The sequence below is a fragment of the Onychomys torridus genome, chromosome 8 (assembly GCF_903995425.1).
Source record: "Onychomys torridus chromosome 8, mOncTor1.1, whole genome shotgun sequence".
NCBI lineage: Eukaryota > Metazoa > Chordata > Mammalia > Rodentia > Cricetidae > Onychomys > Onychomys torridus.
Genome location: NC_050450.1, coordinates 31577410 through 31599183, shown reverse-complemented (window position 1 = coordinate 31599183; position 21774 = coordinate 31577410). Strand labels below are relative to the sequence as shown.

General features: G+C 40.7%; 1 protein-coding gene across 1 annotated transcript in view; it reads right to left on the bottom strand.

The window, feature by feature from the left end:
- Positions 1-21774, bottom strand: part of Atp10b (ATPase phospholipid transporting 10B (putative)) — a 235076-nt gene that overhangs the window by 64129 nt on the left and 149173 nt on the right. The window contains exon 7 of the mRNA XM_036198423.1: positions 3669-3754. Within this exon, the coding sequence (XP_036054316.1) occupies positions 3669-3754 (86 nt within the window). The remainder of the gene's footprint in view (positions 1-3668; positions 3755-21774) is intronic.

Sequence of the window (21774 nt, the reverse complement as noted above, 5' to 3'; positions counted from 1 at the left end):
TATTCCTCTATCACCTAACTGCTGGGGACCAGAGCCATAGCAGCTGAGCATCCTGGTCCATAGAAGATGCTAGATCTTCCTGCTTTTTATATCATGAGGTGGATGTAGGAAGTTAAAGTAAGAAGGGGTGGGTTATAGCCTTCTCACATCTGAGCTGTCTCATTCTCAGAGTCTCTCTTCTCATACATTCCCTCCTTTTCTCAGTCTCTCATAAAGTATGCAGGCCTACAAGGAGGGTACAGTGGCCCTTTGTCCAACTACAGATGTGTCTTTCTTCCTGGGACCTCAGGAGGTATCTCAGCTCTCCACTTCATGCTAGAAACTTCTGATCCAGAATGACTCCATCCATCCATTACCTTCAGCATGGAATTCTAACCTGACTCCTTTTCCCTGGGTTTGCAGCAGGTTTAACCATAATATTCTATTTAATTGTAACATGGGGAGAACAGGAAAGCAGTAATCTTAACACTGAATCTCTTCTCCCTGTGGTTCTTCAATACTTCATTTTCATATGTACAGCTGTGACTTTTTCCATGTGTTAATTAAGCTGAAGGCAATTTATAAGCCAGGTCATGCTATCATATCCACTTTATAGGAAGGACAATGGAAGCAGATTCAAAGATCTAGTAAGTGACAGAATATGTCTTTGATTAAATATCTTGTCCTTTCATGCTATGTTCATACTTAATACACCTATTGAGTTATCAAACAATTCTCTTGACCAACTACTACTGAGCATTGGGCCTGCCCTGAAGTGTGGTTGATATACTAAGTGCCCCTACTGAAGATGACTGATCCTAACCTCTGCCAGCAATAGGTTACAGTTACAAACAATTACAACTACACACAGCTTCTTGTTGTGGGTGGGACTTTGTGTCCACTTCTCCTTCTCTAGTCTAGGATTTTGTCCGTTTGACCTTTTAGGTCTTGTGCGTGCTGTCTCCATCTCTGTGAATCGATGTGTTCATCAGTTTTACTGTTCGGGAAGATGATTTTTTCCAAGAATGGAGTTATCCCTACCCCTGGCTCTTAAAATCCTTCTGACTTTTCTTCCACGTAGATCCCTGAGTCTTGAGGGGAGGGTTTGATAAAAACAGCTCATTCAAGGCTAAGTGCTCCAAACTCTCTCTCTGGACATTGTCTGGTTGTGGGTCTCTGTGCTAATTTCTAGGTACTTCAAGAAGAAACTTCTCTGATGAGCATCTGATCCTCTGTCAGATGTGTAATTGACAAAGATGCTCTCTCTCTCTCTTTTTTTTGATAGAGTCTTATTATGTAGTTCAAACTGTCTTTGAACTCATGATCATCCCTCCTTAACCTCACAAATACTGAGATTACAGGCATGTGTTACCGTGCCAACTTCAGTATCCATTTAAATGCTAACAATTCCTTATTCTGCATATAAACTATGTTCACTTACATGATTACATTTGATTCTGCATGGCTCTGGAGGTTAGCAGAGTCATTGTATAAAAGCTAAAGCTTACAGAGGCTGAGATTTTTTTCCAAGGACACAAATTTAGTATACTGGCTATCAGATTTCTGGGTCACAGGTGAGAGACTGCTGATGGCTTCTCATCTATGACAGTCTGAAGTAATAGCACAGGGAAGAGCCAGCTTCTTCTCTCACAGTGCTCATTTTTAGATAGGTGGGAAAAAAGGCTTAGCTGTCGCATGGCTGCTGTTCCACTGAGTGTTCTTTGTGAACAAAGATGTTTATGGTTAACATGCAACATTTATGTCTCGGCAGGATGGTTCTTTATTGTGGGGTTTTCTTGTCCATTGTTGGATGTTGGGTAGACCAAGGACTCTGTCTACAAAAGGCCAGTGGCACAGTTTCCCAGCTGTCTCAACCAATACTGCCTCCAGACATTGCCAAAAGACTCCCAATTAAGGAGAAAGATATTGTCTCAGAGTGAGAACTGAGGTCCTACAGAGATTCATTTGTTTAATTAATCAATTATTTATTGAGACAAGGTCTCATGTAGCCAAGGCTGGCCTCAAATTTGCTATGAAGCTGAGTATGACCTTGCATTTCTGATCCTTCTTGCCTCTATTTTCTAAGTGCTAGAGTTATATATGTATGTTACTATGCCCAGTTTATATGGTTTTGGGGACTGAACTCAAGAGCATGTATATGTTAGGCAAAGACTCTACTAATTAAACTACCCCACAAGCCAAATGGATGAATTTTAAAACCTCAAGCTCATTATCTTCAAGTAGACAATAACAAGCTGTACATTTTGCTAATCTGTGTAATTATGGAGGATTCCTCAATTGAGAAGACCCATGGAGACTTTGAGGAAACAGGATTATTAGACATTTGGTTTGTGGGTGCTGGGTCTAAAAGTCTTTTCCTTGTCTGACATAGATGGGGATATAGGTCTGGATGGTAGAATCTTATTTGATCTTTGGGTTGACCATGGGCTGGCCAGTTGGAGTTCCAAGGCTTATCCTTGAGGCTGGGAGGTGGGGAAAGGCAGGTCTCTAAGAGCAACGGCCAGAAATAAAGGGTATTAAGATAAGGAGAGCTGGGGCCAGTGCTGTCTGAAGTCTGTGTGAGGTAGGCAGGCCTGAGCCCAGATTGACCATGAGATAGACTAGCTGCTAGCAAGCATAAGTTTGATGGAGAAAGAGCCATGGGGAAAAGTAGGTCATCAAGCTGATTGCTAGAAAATTATAGAGTGGTTGAAGACACAGGTGACTTGGAGGAACCAAATCCATCAACTCAGGCAGGAAGGAGACTATGCTTGCCAGAGACAATGAACAGCTTCTTCTTTGACAGATGCACCCAAAGAACACTTCCCCAGCTCACATCCTTCTCTACCTATCTCCATCAGCCCTTCCTGTGCATTTGAAAAGTAAAGTTTCAAGGCTTCTGTTGGCATCTTTTCCCTTCATGTATTCCTCTTCATGACAGCATATATGGGCTGAGACTCTGTCTGAGGAAGAAACTGCTCAGCGGCCCGGAACCCTGTTGGTGAGGAGTGGGCCCAACACAGTTGAACTCTGTGAAGCAGGGCAATCAAAACCACATCAGGTTTGGCTTGTTTGGCACCTGCTGTGAAACTTTGGGCGAATCCAGACATCTAGAGCACAAGATTCCACATCTGAAACATGGAGACCACGGTCCCCATTTCCTTGGGTGGCTGTAAAGACCACACAAGATGGTATTCTACACAAGTGCTCTGAGAACTTGTGAGCAATGGACAAGGCTAGACATTTACATACATCCATGCTTGTGACTCTTACTTTGCAAGTAGGTCAGCTGTCTGATGGGGGCCAGAATTATAGTAAAATTCTGAGGTGGAAGAATAGCAATAATTCAGACATAGGCATCTGTGATTAACTGGGCCCATTTAATTTTGCCCAGTTTTTCTAATCCGAGTTCTGCATATGATAGACACTTTGATTTTTAGGGAAGAGAAGTCCTGTGACACAGGTATTATAAATTTTATTCTGCAGAGATGGCACTTGAGAAACTGACAGGTAAGCAAACCAATCCAGCTTGCATAGTTTATTGTTGGGAGACCTATGCCTCATGCCTAGGTCTTTAAAACTCGACAATCTTAGGATCTGGACTCAACTGTCTGGTCATTTCAAGTAAATATATTTTTCCAGCAGCAGAGGAGGTGTTTACCAGTAGCCCAGGGGTCTTAAGTACTCACATATAACCCTTAAACTTGCTGAGGTGGTTGTTGGGCCTCTCACATATGATGGTACTGTGGAAGTACTCCGGTTGGAACTGCACCTCCTGCAAAAGAGAGAACCCTGTGAGGCCCTTGCATCAAAGGGATTTAGTCTTCATAGGATTGTCGGGAGAGCTAATTGTTGCTATGGGCATTACAAATGAGGCCACTGTGCTTTGCCACACTGTGATCCTGGCAGCATGCTAGGTTAAAGTTAAGTCTTCATTAAGGAGAAGAAAGTCAATAGGAACACAGAATTGGGAGTAGATTGAAGGAAGGTGGATGTAGCAGACATCAGCATCTCACAGCTCTCTTCTCACCCACAGGCTCACAAATTCTTGCTGCCTCCCTCTTCCATGAAGTTCCCTGAGCACTGGATGGTAGATGAGCCACCCATAGCTACATACACAGTTACTATATTTGCTATTTTGACCAGTTACAAGTATCCTCATTAACCATTACCCACTGTAAAAAGAAGCTTCCCTAACCAAAGTTGAAAGCACACAAATCTATGAATATAAACATATATATTTAGAATTGTAGGGAGAAAATGAAGTTCTGTGTGAATCTATTATTGTTTATATGGGCACAGCCACATCAAAGAACAATGCCTCAGACACAGGAAAGTAGCAAAACCTTCCTCTGGTGTGAGTGTGAATGTTGATAGTGTATGTAGAAAATCTCCACATAGGTATTCTTTCCGTATTTATGGCTTAAAGACTATTCCCCTACAGAGACTCCTCCTACCAAGATTAGCTAAACCTGCTTCTTTGTTTAGCTGTATATCATAACCCTGCTTCCTTGTTTATATGTAATAACCCTGTCTCTTTGTTCAACTGCATGCAGTTAATTGTGTCTGCTACCTTGTTTAGTTGTATATAATAAACACACTGAGCTTCCTGGGTGCTGCACCTTCCCTATCTGAGAGCCCAGATAACTTGATCCCAATTTTATTGTATACGTCTCTGCCATCTCTTCATTTCCTTATTATCCCTAGTCTGTGTCCTGGGACCCAAGCTGTGCAAGGCATGTCATAGAATGCAGCTTGATAGCATGAACATTCAGCAAAAACAACTGTAGGTTCCTATCTAGGGCCAATGATCATCATAGTCATAGGCTTTGGACCAGGTTTACAGTACCAGGCATAAAACCCCTCCCATGGAACAGGCCATGCACATACATGCAGCACTAATTGGATTCAGGGGCTTATTAATAATAGTAACTAAAGATATGGAGTTGGGAGGGAGATTGGATGGAGGGCACTAGGGAGGAGTTGAAGGGAATAGTCATGAGTGGATATGATCAATATTCATGGTATAAGTATATGAAACTGTCAAAGAATAAAAAACAGAAAAAAGGAAGGTGGCTGTACTGACTGTTTGTCTGGCAGTGTGCGGTTTGTGTGTACTCCAGAGCTGCCCAACAATGGATAATCCAAGTCTGCATCATCTGATTTGGAAGCCATCAGTGAGGTGTGGCCACAGAGCATTTGAAGTATGCTGGTTTGACCCAGGAATTATTTTTCAAATTTAATTGAATTTAAACTAAACTTGAGTAGTTACATGTGGCTAGCAGCCACCATACCGGGTAATACCGAAATACGAAAGGGAAAAGGTGGGCTTTTCATGCTGAAGATGGTAATTCCAGCACTCAGTGTGCCGAGGCAGGAGAGTTCAATGCCAAGCTGGCTACGCAGCAAGACACTGTCTTTAAACAAAACTAACAGCAGCAAAAAAAAAAAAAAAAAAAAAAAAAAGGGGTGATAAGCACACTAACTAGAGACAGCCATGGCCAACAGCCAACAGGCTTATACATCTGTTTCCAGGGTTTAGAAATAGCCACAAACATATACATGTATGCATATTTGCATACATTCTTGCATTTCAAAAATGAGTTAGTGGTCACGTATCTGGAATATTTCTTCAAACTGTGTATGTATATGTATGTATGTGTGTGTGGAAGTCAGAGGTCAATATATTATGTCTTCTTCAATGCTCTACGCCTTATTTATTGTATTTTGTGACAAGGTTTCTTACTGAATCACTGATTAGACTAGACTAGCTGATTAGTAGGTGCTACATCTCTTCCTATCTGTCCCTGGCACTGAGATTACAGGCAGACACTTCTATGCCCAAGTTTTCACATAGGTGCTGGGAGCCAAAGCCAGGTCCTTACATCCTTGTAGCAGCATGCTACTACTTACTGAACCCTCTTTCCCAGCCTGTCTTGAACATTTTTGAATGTCAGTTTAAATATTTTTTTAGGAACACCTGAAAAGACCAGTTGCAAAGATATACCCTATTTCTTCTCATTCAATATTTATATCATTTTCATTTGTTTTGCTTGGACAAAAACTCTCTTTTCTTGAAGTTGTTTCAGCTATAACACAGCTAAAACATAACCAGGGATGAGGAGATAGATATTGCTTTCCAACTCTACTCCCCACCAAACAATCCTGTGCTTAACTATGGAGCCTTGGTTTCTTCCTCGGTCAAATGGAGCTAATATCACCAACCCTGCCTAGCTCATTGGTGCCTTAGAAGATAGAATCTACATGGGAGAATTTTGCAATGTGTGCCACTCTATGCAAACAGAAGGCAGCAGGGCTGAAGGCAGTGGTGGGATGGTTCCTGGGTAGAGTTGGGAGCATATGAGTGAGTAAATTTATCACTCAGAGTTGTCAGCTTCAGCTGTTCAAAGGGACAATTTGATTTTGAAGAAACGATAGCATTGGCTATCTTTGTGTAAATATACTGTCCATTGCACCCATGGGGGTGCCAACATAAATAAACTCTCTTCTCACTTGAAATAAATTACCCATACAGGAGTTCCTAAAAATGACTGGTTCTTGTCCCTCCAAGTATTGATTCTTTCAGGGATGAACAGTGAGTCCTGAGATGATGACAAGTCATGCTGTCATTTGTCAGCTGCTTTTGCGCTCCTGATTAAGCCGTGCACTTTGGTGACGACCCACAAACACTCAGTTTGTTGTGGGTTTCCGAGAAGAGAGGCAGCAGGGACTGAGAGCTAGTAATCCTGCAGCAACTCTGAGTCCCTGCTGCCTACTGAATTGCACCCTTTGGGGCTCCAGTCATGGCCACGGTGACGTTTGAACCTCTTGCCCTTGTACTTGCTCAAGGTGAATCTTCTGCTGTATCCTTTCTCTCTTCTGTCTTTCTGGGCACTGTCCATGGGTCCTCTATCTTCATCTCCTTTAGGATGGCTGACCTTGCTCTCTCTAGCTACCTGTTTCCTTGGTTGGATCCTGCACTTTCCAAGATGAACTGCAGTGGACACAGTAAAACTGCTTTTTTCAGATATTTATTATTATTTTAAAAGTTTGTATCTGTGGTATGGACATGTGAGTGCAGGTATCCTAAGAGGCCAGAAGAGGATGTTGTATCCCTTTGGGTGGTCAGTTGTGAGCCTTCTGCTGTGGCATCAAAACTTGGGTCCTTCAAAAGAGCAGAACATGCTCTTTTAACTACTGAGCTAGCCCTCAAACCCCTCAAACCGTTCCCCCTAAACATGACCATGTGGTCCTTTTTGCCTGTAAGGACAAGCTGTGGTTCCTCCAGGGAAGTGTCTGTGATTGTGGAAGGATGGATATAATCACCAGGCCACCCAATATCAACCAAGCTCAACAACTTTGATTCTCTTCCCAGCTGAGGTGGGGCTCACCTCACCAACCCCTAGATTATCGTAGTTCCTGGGTAAAGCTCATCCAAACAATTTATTAATGTTGAATTGATCTTTTCTCTAAGCTGCTGCTCTTTGGCCCTTTCAGAGAAAAGTGCATGTCTCTGCAGGGCTTTAGGGCAGATCAACCTCTCTTGAATACTTTCTCTGTGCCAGGCACAAACTCCTAAGTTCCCATAGTAACTTTACTAGACTTGGACAAGTGTACAGATGAGAATAAACTGAGCATCGTCCCCTGGTTGGTATGGAACAGTGAGGGTAACAGCTCACATCACTGACATCACTGTTGCTGCCATCACCATCTAGCTTGTTCCTCTCACTCTCCTATTATCATGATTTCTGCAGCATTTATTCAGTGCTTATTATAGGCCAACCGTCAAGTATTTTATACATGCTGTTTCTGTTTCTTTAGTGATTAGTCCAGTCAGGCAGGTTCCATTGATGACCCCCATTTTACAGCCAAAGGGACTAAGACTCAGGTAGAAGCCATGCCTTCCTTGGGCCATTAGCAAGCTTTGTCCTTAGGATCCCTGACTCCAGAAATACCACTCTTGAAATCACAGTCTTATTTGGATGCATTGAGGAAAGATTACTGTCTGAGTTTTTAGCCTTATTCCTTTTTCTGTTTTCACTTATGTAATAGATATAATGGAGTGATTCATTCTCTAATATATTGTGGAGAACCTATAAACTCACTTCCAGTAATATGTATCACAATGCTGCCTTTCCCAATTATATTTGCACTTGGAAGTACAGTACCCATAAAGGGTAAGGGTAGACATTTTGGCATTAAAAATGGCCCAGAAAATAGTCTTTGGGGGATCTTAATTCATTTTATCATTATCTTTTGTTTTTTAACTCTCTCTTCTGTGAACCCCACCTAACCCTGGTATACCCTTTCACCTCAGGCAACTAGAGTTAGCTGCCCTTTTATTTTTATGGTTCTGCCTCGCAGTGCTGTGTCCACGTCACATGTGCATGCCTAGGTCTGTGCAGCTTCTGGGAAACTGGAATCTTTCTCTAGGGCAAATCCCTGAATGCCTTGTTTCAATAGGTATGCCACCATGGTTTCAGAGGATGAAGTGGGCGCTGGAGAGAGTATTTTAAGGAAAGTATATGGAAGATGATGTAGTAATAGACGTCACTGTAAAGACTGTCGAACACAATCAGGACAGTCCCGGGTACAATCTTTTTTCTCCCCCTTGAAATCTTGTTTATTTTAGCTCTGTTTCCCTCTGCATACTCTCTGATAAAACCAAGTATAATAAATGCTAAGTTAGAGTTATCAGCAAAATACAGTAACAATCTTTGATGATCTTTCCTGGCATCTTTAAAGTATAGTAATGATTGTATATTCTTTACTGTATTCTGTATCAACATCATGGATTTCTGAGTCAATGGGTATATCATACTGATTACTGTTCACCCATCAACTTACTGCCATCCCAGCAATATCCTGATAAAACCAGGTGCAATCTTAACTGGGAATTCTTTGACTTTTGTGTCAGTGTGATACAAGCTGGAGTCATCTGGGAAGGGGGAACCTCCATTGCAGAATCACCTCCATCAGACTGGCCTGTGGGAAAATCTGTGGGGCATTTTCTTGATGGATGTGGAAGGACCCAGTCCACAGTGGGTGGTGCCATCCATGGGTAGGGAGTCCTAGGGTGTATAAAAAAGTAAAATTAGCAAGCCAGGAGGAGTAAGCCAGTAAACAGCACTCTTCCATGGCCTCTGCTTCCTTTTCTTGTCTAGACTTTCCTTTATACGGATAAGCTGTAAGGTGAAATAAACTCTTTCCTACCCAAGTGGTCATGTTTTCACTACAGCTCATTAGTGAATAGCTCATTCACCTCAGCTAAACTAGGATAGCTCATTCATAAAAACTGTCCTCAAAGTTGAGGCCTCATGCATTCATTCTTTCCTCATTCATGAATTTGAGTATTTATTGGATATCAGGACATGAGTCTTGGGGAAAGAGAACGGGACTCAGAGAGAAGGAAGTGGCTGTTGACATAAAACAATTACTACAGCCATAAAACAACACACAGTTCCCAGTCTTGTTCAGGTGTGCCCATGATCATTCCTTTGAAAGCAAAACCAAGTGGGCTAAATGTCAGGGTGTAATAGCTTCTCAGGATGCATTACTCTTTGCTGACCTGTGTCTCAGATACAGTGAGCGGGCCACTGTCAAGGGCACCAAGGAAATTCAAGCTGAAGCAGTCTGGCTGGAGTATATCCCAACAGCTAGAACAGGATAGAATGGGAAATCCCTGGCATGTTCCTCCAGGTTTACTTTTCTAGGTTTATTTCCCATTATTTTCACAATGGATTATCAAGTTGTTCAATAAGTCCTCTCATCTCCCTGCTCATATCTTTATGTCCTGCCTGTTAGACTCTCCCACTGTGGGACTGTGAGGTGAGTGCTATGACTCACTCAAGGAAATCAAACAAGAAGGGAAATCAAACAAGACCATCAAGTGATCACTGCTTCCAATTCTTCAGCACTGTCTTAGTTTCCTCCTTGTAGTTTCTAAGCCCAAATCATCAATCTTTCTTTTCATCCTCTGAGCCATAGTACATGCTTCTTCCTTCTTTTCCCTCCTGTACCACATTTTTACAGCAGTTCTCTTTTGTTTCAGTTACCTAGAACCAGTCACCTAGAATTCTGTTACTTGTGAAAAAAAGAACCTCCATCACTACAGTGTCCTAGTCAATTCCATGGGCACATGACACATTTCCTTGTGGGCTTTTAGGAAAAAAAATGAGATTTGGTAAAATTCTGATTCACAGAATGAAACCATTTATTTATTTATCATATTTGATCTTACTAACTTTACTAAGTGTTGAGAACAAATTAGCCACCTTTTATTGGAAGGAAAACTGAGTGTTGATGATACCCAGGAACTTGTCCAAGATCACATCTCTATTGATCTCCTGTTTGCCTCATTTCCAGAGCTTCTATTTATCTGTTACTGGAGGTGTTTAGTGGTGCTTGTCTATAGAACAGAGACTCTGGGCCTTTTAAATGATTTGTTCTCAAATTTTCTGTGTTGGCCATCCTTAAAACTTTTCACTTTCAGATATAAGTCCAACAGTTACACCTCCTAATATCCCATCTCTTCACCACACATCATAGTAGTCTCTTCTTTAAGCCTAGACAACTCTTAATATAAGCACACTCACATGTACTTATAACATCTTATTAAACTCTCAAATTCTCAGCAGTTTCTGTTTGTTAGTTGGTAGATTGTATTGCTCCTAAGGTCCCTTAATGAACCACAGTGCTATCTGTAGGGCAAAGTCAACTTTCAGACATAGATGTAGCATTACTTTTTAAATGTTGTGAGAATTATACTTAATTATTATAATGATAATTATTATTATTTTCCAAATCATTTATATTTTAAGTGGTTACATTTAGTCTATGGCAATTTCATACATGTATTTAATAATCCTGTTTATTTTCTCTCTGCATTCTATTTTATCTACTCCAACCTGTGCTGTCCTCCCATCCTTCCCATATGCCTCCCTTTCCATATTCATGGTCTTTTGTTTTGAGACCCCTGTTTTTAACCAATATTGGTAAATGACTAATTCCCACAAAAGATCACCAATTGCATAGTAGCTTTGTTCAATCTGTATTTCCTTTGTTAATGAACACTAAAAGCATTACTACATTATTTTGTAGTCACAAAGGGTCTTGATGTCATAAAGCAGTGATTCTCAAACTATGGGTCATGACCTACTGGGGGTCCAGTGGCCCTCTCACAGGAGGTCATGTAAGACCATTGGGAATATAGATATTTATATTAATGATTCATAACAGTAGAAAATTACAATTAAGAAGTAGTTATAAAATTATGAGAATAATTTTATGGTTGGGGATCGCCACAACATGAGGAACTGTATTCAAGGGTCACAGTATTAGGAGGTAGAGAACCATTGATATAAAGTAACAGTGACCCACATTCATAAGTTCTTAGAGTACACAAGCATGTTTCAGATTGTTTTGAAACCCCTCTGTCATTCAAGAACTTCTTTGCTCACTGAAGGAAAGGAAACAGCCAGGCTTTCCTCTAACACAGAACACATTCATCCAGTTTTTGCTATGAGCCAGATGTCTGTTAAAAAGAAGAGCGGGACCAGCCGTCACTATGCTAGCTTACTTGCTGAGTCCTTTTTTCCATGGTGCTCAGGCATGGGGCCACCATGAAGATTCCTGGAATTAGCACAGCAAAGCAGGGGCAGGGATACCTCTCTATAAGGGTGATCCTGGACTGCTGTGGATATCGCTCTGTGTAAATAAAATTCTGATTGGCCAGTGGCCAGGCAGGAAGTATCAGCGGGACAAGAGAGAATAGAATTCTGGGAGGTGAAAGGCTGGGGGGGGGGGGATTCTGCCAGCCACCACCATGACAAGGAAGATGTAAGGTAATGGTAAGCCACGAGCCATATGGCAAAGTATAGATTAATAGAAATGGGTTAATTTAAGATAGAAGAAGTAGATAACAAGAAGCCTGCCATGGCCACATAGTTTGTAAACAATGTAAGTTTCTGTGTGTTTACTTGGTTGAGCCTGAGCGTCTATGGGCCTGGTGGGTGAGAGAGATTTGTCCTGACTGTAGGCCAGGCAGGAAAACTCTAACTACACTGGACCACATTAAGGCGGGGTTCCAAGGCTGGTAGAGCACCATGCCAACTAAGGAAGCAGTGTGGAGAAATGCTGTAGACTTGGAAAAGGTCTTTTCATTCCCCGTTACTCATTATTTTAAGGGAAAAAAATGCTTTACCAGATTATCTAAAGTGTGAAAACAAATGTTTGCCACACTTCAGCCACTGAGCTAAATGACTGAGGTCTCCTTCCTGGAATGCAAATGAAGACCTCGCCATTTCTGAGAATCTTATCTGAAGCTATTAAAAGTTACTTGACAACCTTTCTAGTTCCTGGTTGGTGAGAGTCCTTTTCAAGACAACCAAGAGAGTGATGAGCAGTCCCTTCCCTGTCTCTCTGGAGGAGGAGCTAGTCTACAGCCCCACTCACTCTCAACAACCTTCTTGCCACAGCCACTGCCATACATGAGAACTTGGCTTGGGCTGGAAGAACGTGTGAATGGGACACTAATGATTCTTTGCAGATTGAATTTCCCTTTTCCAAGTAGATGAATATTCTGTTTTTAATTCGAGGCTGATAAATTTTAAAATCTTGCTGTGACATTTTCCTAATAAAATATTGGTTTGACATTTTAAGGAAATACTAGAAAAAGAAGAATTTTGTCCCCGATAATTTCCAAAATGAGTTATCAGTAGAGCTGTTTATGAAGGACTGTGTCATTCATTCATTAATTCTTAATTAGAGCACATAGGCTTAGTCCATCCCTTGCCTCATGTTTATTTTCTCCTCAACCTCCAGGAATATGTTATTGCATACCCCACAGAGAAGACCTTCCATCTATACTCAGTGACCAAATAAACGAGTGAGTGACACAAGGCATAAACTATGGACAGCTGCTATCAGATAGGAGGCCATGTCTTAAGGGAGTATTCACTGCAAAGACAAACCTTTCCCGTATAAAACTGTCTTGTTATGGATAACAAAAACACAAGAAAACAATACAAAACTCCAATGCTTTTGGCAAAAGAGGTCATAAAGAACAGAGTATAAATCTCAGCTTGAAAAGCTATATTGAGCTGTTCACAAAAGATACAATCATAACGTGTCGCCTCCACTGATAAACAATGGCAATGAAAACCCAAGCCTGGCACCTGGTAATGGTTAGACATCCAACAGTATTGGATGAGAAAGTGAATTGATTAACTGGAAGACAATGGCAAAGAAGAATGAGATGCAGTGAGGTCTATGGGAGTCCAGAGAGGAATCACTGCTCGGAAGGCAGAGGAGCTAAGGCTTTAGCGAACAGAGGCCAGCATGGCGGACTACAGGAGAAAGGCAGAGGACATCCAGACCCTCCCCAGTTTGGTGGATAGTCTTGGTTGTATGTAATTTAGGATTTTACTGTCAGGGTCTGGAATAGTTGTGATGGAGATCAACTACTTTGCATCTCAGAAACCTCTCTCCACAGATCAATTCTGCTCATGACTTTCAAGTGGAGGATGCCACTCAGAGGATCCTGCCCCTCGGGCCATAGCTGATTGTTCCAGGTATGGGTGTATGGTACCCAACCTGAGCCCATCAGTCTCTTTCTCTGGGATGCTTTCTTGATTTAGAGAAGATTGTTTACTCCTTTCTGGGAATCAAATGGCAGGTGGGGGTCAAAGATGGAAACACAAGGGGTGGAGCTTATCCTGATAGGTTCTGACTTCCGTGTACCACAAGATCTGAGGCCCACTCACCACTCACCTTGTTTGTTTCCAATAATTTTCATTTTGGGCAAGGTATTTTTAGTCAGTATTTTGTCATATGCAATCAAGGTTTTTTTTTTTGATTGTGTGTGTGTGTGTGTGTGTACACATGTGCATGTGCGCACGCTCACATGTAGAGGCCAGGACTTGACATGATTGTCTTCCTCCATTTCTTTCCACAAAGTGTTTTAAGACAGAGTCTTTGACTGAACCTAGAGCTTGTAGATTGGGTAGTTAAACATGCTTGGGGAATACTCCTCCCTCCACCTTGCTGGTTCTGGGATTACAGGTTCACACCACTTTAAAACAAACAAACAAAAAGCCATGGGTGCTGGAGATTGAATTTATATTCTCATGAATTATTGTGCAGCATTTACTTGCCTGAGACATCCTCCAACTAAGATTTTTGACTAATCCTCATGTTAGGTAGGTATGGTTATCATTTGAGACAAGGAATATTCTCCATATTGACTTTAAATACACACCATTTTTCTTACTAGTTAAGGTGGTGTAGGCCAGTATTTAAATGTAAATATCCTGAGATATGGAGATAGTGGGATGGGGAAAATCTTTATACTAACATTTATTAATACCTCAGTGTGATTATATCTTTCACATAACCTGGCAGAGCAGGTTCTGAAGGTATATAAATGGAAAAGCACTTTTAAGTAGCTTTGTGTAAATAATGCTAACACTGGGAAGACAGCACCCAATATCCATATTGTGCATGTGTGTCATGTGTGTCTGTATAGACACATGTGTTTATGTTTGTGTGCATATATGGATCCATGCACATTTATCTGTATAAATGTATCCATGTGTGTTGTTATGCATTATCTTGTCTCTGTGTTTGACTATCTCTCTGTGTGTATCTGTATACAAGTATCCAGATACAAATGTTTATCTGTATCTAAGTGTGTGCATATATATCTGTTTCAGCATGCATGTGTATAATTTTGTGTCCCAGGGGGGAAAACTATAGGAGACAGCCTAGTGAAAAAAGAGACCAGAGATTCACAAAATATATGTAAAAGACAAAAAGAATTGGTATTCATTGGGTTGTTCTGTCACTAAATTACCATTATTATTGTAAGTAACTAAAACTTATACAACTTGGGTATTTTTAGGTACAGGAAAGATATAGCCAATAAAGAAATAAAAACTGTAATTAAAAGGATATAGAACTAATTTAGCATTGGAGGAAGCAGTCCGGTATATAAAAGTTGAGTTTTAATTCGGACTAAACACTATATTAACTAGTTAAGCTTTACTATAATTCAGTCTCTGAAATTGTTTCCTCATCTCTAAAATATTTCCAACTCCTTGTTTTTCTTTGAAGAGAAGGTTTCTGTGACAGCTAATGGAGGAGACTGGTCAACACAGTGGGTAAGGACTTTGTCTGAGGTGACAAGAAGAACTACATGTTTTGTGTAGATAAAGTCCAGTTAAAATCTTGATTTCTGAATTTAATGGCATTATCAGCACAAAGTCTGATTTTAGTGTTTTTGAAGCCTCAGTTCTTTCTACTTAGCTGCACAGAAGTGATGATCCCAGAAAGCACGGGCACCTCCAGTATGTACTTACTGTGCTTTCTGAATGTAAGTTCATGTGGAGAAGAACCAGATCTACCAGAGACTGTTGAGGTCATGCCAGGGAATGCAGGAGACACTTCTACTGAAAAACCATTCACTGGCTAAAGATGGACAATCAATGAAGACCAACACTGCATAGGTTTGACATATGCCATTCCTCTTTAAATATTTGCGTTCTCATTGACACTAAAGCAGAAGACCTGAAACTTACTGAACAGGTTTGGAGGATGCGGAAGAAAAATTATTTTGAAAACTGCTAAATGAACGAGAATCATCACTTCTTCTGCATTTCCTGGACAGAAGACATCTCAGCAAAACCAAATGCTCCATGAAAGAAATTAAACTAGAAAATCACCACTTAAAAAATTCCATTGAATTTGTGGGTCTAACCGATCATCACCAGTGACTATCAGTGGCACAGAAAAGACAACCATCTTTTGTGAGATGTTCATACAGTGTGTGTGGTGGTTTGAATAAGAACTATTCCCTGTTGGCTAGTGAATTTGAACACTTGGTCCCCAGGTGGCTGTTTGGGGAGGTTCTGGAGCCTTTAGGAGATGCAGCTTTGCTACAGGAAGTATATCACTGGGGGCGGGCTTTGAGAGTTTACAGCCTTACACAGCTTCCTGTGTGTGGATGAAATGTGATGAACTAGTTTCTTACTCTTGCCCCATACCGTGCCTTCTTGCCATGATGAACTCTATTCCTCTGGAACTGTAAGTCAAAATGGAATTCTTCCTTAAGTTGCTTTCACTCAGTATTTTATCATAACAAGAGATACCATGTTTGCTATGAACCTATCCCCTAACCCACAGTCCAATCTAATCTGATTTAGGCGCGGAATCCAATTACCAACTTATAGAAATACACTAGAAAGGGGAATGTATTAAATGATACCACAGGGACACAATAAAATCAGAAAAATCCAGGTTATGGGGAATTTTGTACAATAAATAATTTTTGCTTATTAAACAACTTGGTACCAACCATGCAAGGAAAGAAGAGAGCTAAGTGGGAAACTTTAAAGTGGAAGAAATGTGAGACATTAACCTCAATAATTAATGTCTGATTCAAACAAACACACTGGTTAACAGTCAAGACCACTGACTTGAAAGTCAGTATCAAAGAATTATTGGTGTTTTACAGGCATGATGATGGTATACTTGAAGAACTTATCATTCAGAGATAGATACTTATTTTATATTTGCAGGAGAAGTGCTAACATGTTGGTGATTTGCTTAAAAATACTTTTTAGAGCTAAAGATGACCAGGTTTCATTCTGTGTGGCTCGTTTAATTAGGTGATGGGTACATAAACATGTATCATCTCATCCTCTAGTTTTTATATGTACTTGAAAATTTCCCCAATAGAAGTCAGAAATGAAAAGCCTGTCTGAGTTTAATGTGAGTTTAGCCCATGACTAGCAGGGTAATAGAGCTGTTATTACTTCACTTCTTCTGGGTATCATAGAAGTGCCTCATAGGGTTCTGTGAGACATAACAAGATATCATAGGCATAAAACCCTTAGAGGACAACTCATTGTACACAGCACAAGCTTGACTTATGTTACACATTGATGTCATATAGTATTATCTATTATCATATAGATCATGTATTAAATGACCCAAGAAATGCAACCACTATTCCTCAGTGATGAACTAGAAAGAACTAAATATTCTTTTTTAAGTATTATTTTTTATTAAGAAATTTTATTATTTATTTTACATACCAATTACAGACGCCCCTCCTCCCTCCTCCTACCCTTCCAGCCTTCCCCAAAGAAAGCACTAAATATTTTTGATAGAAGTTTTGAACAACTTGTCATGTGCAGGACTCATTACCAAATTCCATTTCTACCAGGGAAGCAAATATTCCCTGGTTCTCAGGGCAGGCAAGGTTGAGAGGGCAGGCAACCACCTTTTGTTCCTCTTGAGGTTTTGAGATGGTGAAACTTTTGCTCTTACTGGACCACTACTCACTTGTAGGCAAGTGCTCTTGTTTCTAAATATGCTAAAATCAGTACTTCCACTGCAGAGAATGATTGTTTCTAACTTAACCAATGGTTTCAAGCAGTAACTACTGGTGGGGTGGAAGCTATAGTAGTTAAAATGGAGGCTCAACGAAGAGTTCGAATATTAATTATTTAATAAAAACCACAAATATTAATCAATATTGCCCCCAGACATTGCTTTTCAAAGTTCAATATGCATGAGAACTACCAGGGACTCTAGTTAAAAATCACTGCAATTCCCTATTGCTGACTACCTCTTAGATGATGCTGAAATGGCCAGTCCACACTTGGGCTTAGCTTAGCATATTCCTGACACAGGAAAACAATTGGATACATGCTTTTGTGGGACTTAAGTTTCAGTCATTTAGATGATAGAAAACCAAAAACATATTTGATCTAGAGTATTGATTAGGGTAATTCATTTCTGATCCTTTCTGTTTAGTAGCTTTTATATTTACCAAAATAAGAAGCACAGGTATTCATTTCCAAAGGCTTCAAAATTCACAATGTCACAAATAAGAAAAGTGAACAAGTTAAATCCCTGGTCAAGTCCATTTGGCTGCTGGGCATAGAACTTAGCATAGTAATAATGTTGGACTGTTTGCTTCCAACTCTTCCTTGGCATTGTGATATGGGACTTATTATTTCAAATATAGGTCAATGATTTTGTGATTTCAAAAATGGCTCCCAAGGAAGATTTCAGTTGAAAAAGTAATGGTTTTGGCCTAATTTTAGTTCTGGGAAAAGGATTTGGACACAAACTCAGGTCCCCTCAGTGTCCTAGAAAGCAGGCACTTATCAGAGGCCCCTGATGTGCACAATTCCACTTGTGGAAAGAGAAGATGAAACTACTTGTGTCAGAGGAATGGTCATTTTCACCTGTCATGATCATGTTTGCAGCAAATCTGAGTTAATGTCCCCTTCCATAAAGTTCCATTGGAATGCAAACAAGTAGTTGTTCCAAAATATGCTCTCAGAGACCTTCATATATTGTATGCTGGACCCTCCAATGAGGGGTGGTGTACTAGCTTAATAGTTTGACTTGACTATGACTGATATTTTTCAAGAGCTTGGGACAGTGTTGGGCATAGTTTGTCTTGGGAAATGCTTATCTAAGGAAGCCACCTTCAGTCTCTCACCATTTCAGGCTAAAGAAAATAATATGTTAAGTGGGGACTTCTAGCAATTTCTGAGGTAAGTAAAAGTCCTTTGGGGAAAGTAAGGGTCTCATGGATTATAGAGATTTAGAGAGAAAGCAAGTTAACAAAAGCCACTGAGACTCAATCAAAATACTAAGTTCCTACACAAATCACATTTGGAGGTGTTCCAAGTCTTCTGAGACAATAGTGAGATCTGCCTTTCCTATTCCCAGAATGTTCATCTCTGAGATGAGGATAGTAATGCCCTCCTCACAGAGTGGTTGTATGGACTCAAAGGATAATGTGTTTGGAAGTGTGGCTGCACAATAAGCAGCACATGGATTGATGGCAATTTGTGGTCATTCCCCTGCCCCACCTCACCCTTCTCACCCCTGCCAACTGGAATGATGCCTTTCCTTTGTTCCAGTTTTCAAGAAGGTGTCAGTGAGTTTATATCAAGATAACTTGGGGGGACATTTTTAAGTTATGCAAGTTATGTAAGTCATTGTTTCATTGTGCCAGTGGGAGAGGGTATAGATATTTGTGAAAGCTCCCAGGGACAGTGATGATGCATTCTGAGCGCCCATTATGTATCTACAGCAAATCTCTAAGGGTGATCCCACTCTTCCAATGGCAGTTTTGGGATCTGTTCCTTGGAATAAAAGATTTCTGTGTATAAATAAATAGAAATTACTGCTCCTCTCCTCCTTTGACACTTATTAAAGGATCGGAAAAGTCCAACAGGACAGTATTTAAAACATGCTGCCCATTGCCTCCTAATCTTATCCTTGCAGTGTTTTCCTTCTTTACAACTCTCATCTATATCTTTGTTGAATACACTGGGGAAACACTGTGGTATAACATTAGCTAATAGGAAATTCTGTGTATATTCAGGAATTTTATTCATTAAAGATAATAGGGAGAAACGGGGGGTGGGTGGGTGGGCAGAGAGCAGCCAAGACTCCCCCTGTCCAGAGAGTGAGCTGAGATTTAATCCTTTAATCCCACTGCTTTATTCTTCCTGCAACCCACTACTTATGTCTGAAAAGATCTGTAAATAATATATAAGTACTTTCCTACATGCACCCCTCTGTAAATGCAAGGCGACAGCCAAAGGGCCAGGAAGGTGAGATACCATGGACTTTAAGAACAAGGGTGGTTTTGAATTCTGGTTCCAACTCTACAGCTCAGTGACTATGGGTGAAGGACATGACTTATCTCTGCCCTAGTTTTCCTTATTTGTAAAACAAGGATGATGATGGAGTCCACCCATTGTGCTGTTGTGAGGACAAGTTAATCGTGCAAAGCTCTAACCATGGGCTCAAGCTTATTATTGTTAATAGGGAATCACAAATGCTCTCGAGCAAAGGGAAAATCAGGACAAGGACAAAGAGCTCCAAAAGCCAAGTCAAAAAATCTTCTTTTTGAATTTACCTTTTTAAGAAATGCCAAATGCCCTGTGAGAATTCTGGGTGGGAATTAGAAATGTTTACTAAATTGAATGGTTGAGGTGCTGGATTATGACGGATTCTTTCACCTGGCTTCACTTTAGTTAAATCCCAAAGAATCTGATTGATAGACTAGAAATAGTCAGGACCTGAGGCCAAAGGAATAAGAAAAGTCAATGGCTGAAATTAAACAGCTTTGAGATGAGAGATGAAACGAGATTTAAAATGGATGAGGATGCTGAAGTTAGAGATGCAAAAACAGAGATGTTTACTCAAATAAACACTCATTATTTCCAGAACTTAAAAGAAGAGGAATAGAACCAAATACCAAGTCTGAGATTCTCCGGCCTGTATCCAGACTATGATGCACATTCACCTGTGCACACATTGTTGGTGTGTGTAATGTGTAATCCTTACAGTAAGTATTGGTTAAAAAGGTTGATCAAGGAAGTAGGTCACAGGGCCCCAAGGCCAGATCTAGATTGTTCCTGCTTGCATTGAAGGACTTTATGATGGTACACTAGACTTTCATCTTTCCTCCCTGTAAATCCTAAAGTGATTCAGTGAATGGGGGAGCCAAGGGAAATAAAACTCAAGAGGCCAAGCCAGATCAGTGGAGTTTGGAGACCAAGAGACAAAGAGCTGTGGTCATTGCAGTGAGTGCAGTGACGATGATGTGGTGAAGGTGGGTTCCAGTTCTGATGGCCATAGAGACCACCTATTGTGTATGTAGTGGGAACTGAGCTGTCAGTTTGCTCCTTGCTTTCCTATTCCAGTTCATGCTCACAGCCAAACTATGGGACAATGGTTGGCCTGCCTGTCCACAAGTGGAGAGGAGAGACCAGGCTTAGGATGGCTGTCAATCACATAGAAAGCATTTTGAGGACTGCTCATCATGTACTGTAGAGGTGGCAAGTTGAGGCAGAATATACTGTTTCATCTTGAGAAATGGTATATGCCATCGAAGTACAGCTTGTGAGACCCTTATAGGAATGGAACGTTTGCTTTCTTTCTCCCAAATCCCCCAACTTTTAAAATTTCTCCTTAGCCAAAAGCTGACAGAATAAAAAGTGTCAGAGCTCTTCGTTTCCTATCAGTGGAGAAAGGTGCCAGGTTGGAAATCAAACCCCACAAGGAGGATTTTAATAGAAAATCAGAATGTCATACGCAATTAGCCAATAAACTGTTTATGAAAATCATTGATATTAATAGCAACTATTTGACAGTTCTTTCAGTATGATGACCATGCCAAGTAACTCAGGTCTGTACCATTTAGTGTTTAGAATTACTCTAAAGGAAAGGTATTATTTTTGCCTGTTCTTTCTGGAAAAAGGAGCCACGGTGTGAGAGAGTGATGACTTGTATAAAATGAGACAGCTTATATGCAACAGAACTTACAGTCAAGTCCAGTTCTGTCAAAGCCCAGAGTCAGAGTTGGTCACCACCAAACAACCTGCATTGCTTCTGCCCTCCAGCACCGCTGATGTTAAGTGTAAAGAAATAAAAGTGTCAACAACGTCTCTCTGAACTAGGAGATGATTAGCACTGTCAATAAGGTAGGTATACAAAAGTAGAAAAATGGGGACTGGGAGAGAGCTTAGTTGGTTAAGCACTTGCTGTGCAAGCATGAGGACTTAAGTTCGATCCTCAGAACTCATTTGAAAAAAAAAAAAAAAGCTGAGCATGGGATGTGCTTATAATTCCAGTGGTTTTGGAAAGGTAGAGTCAGGTGGATCCCTGGAGCTTGATGGAACGCTAGCATGGCCTGCTCAGTAAACTCCAGACCCATGAGAGACCCTGTTTCAAAACAGGTGGATGGCTTCTGAGGACAGA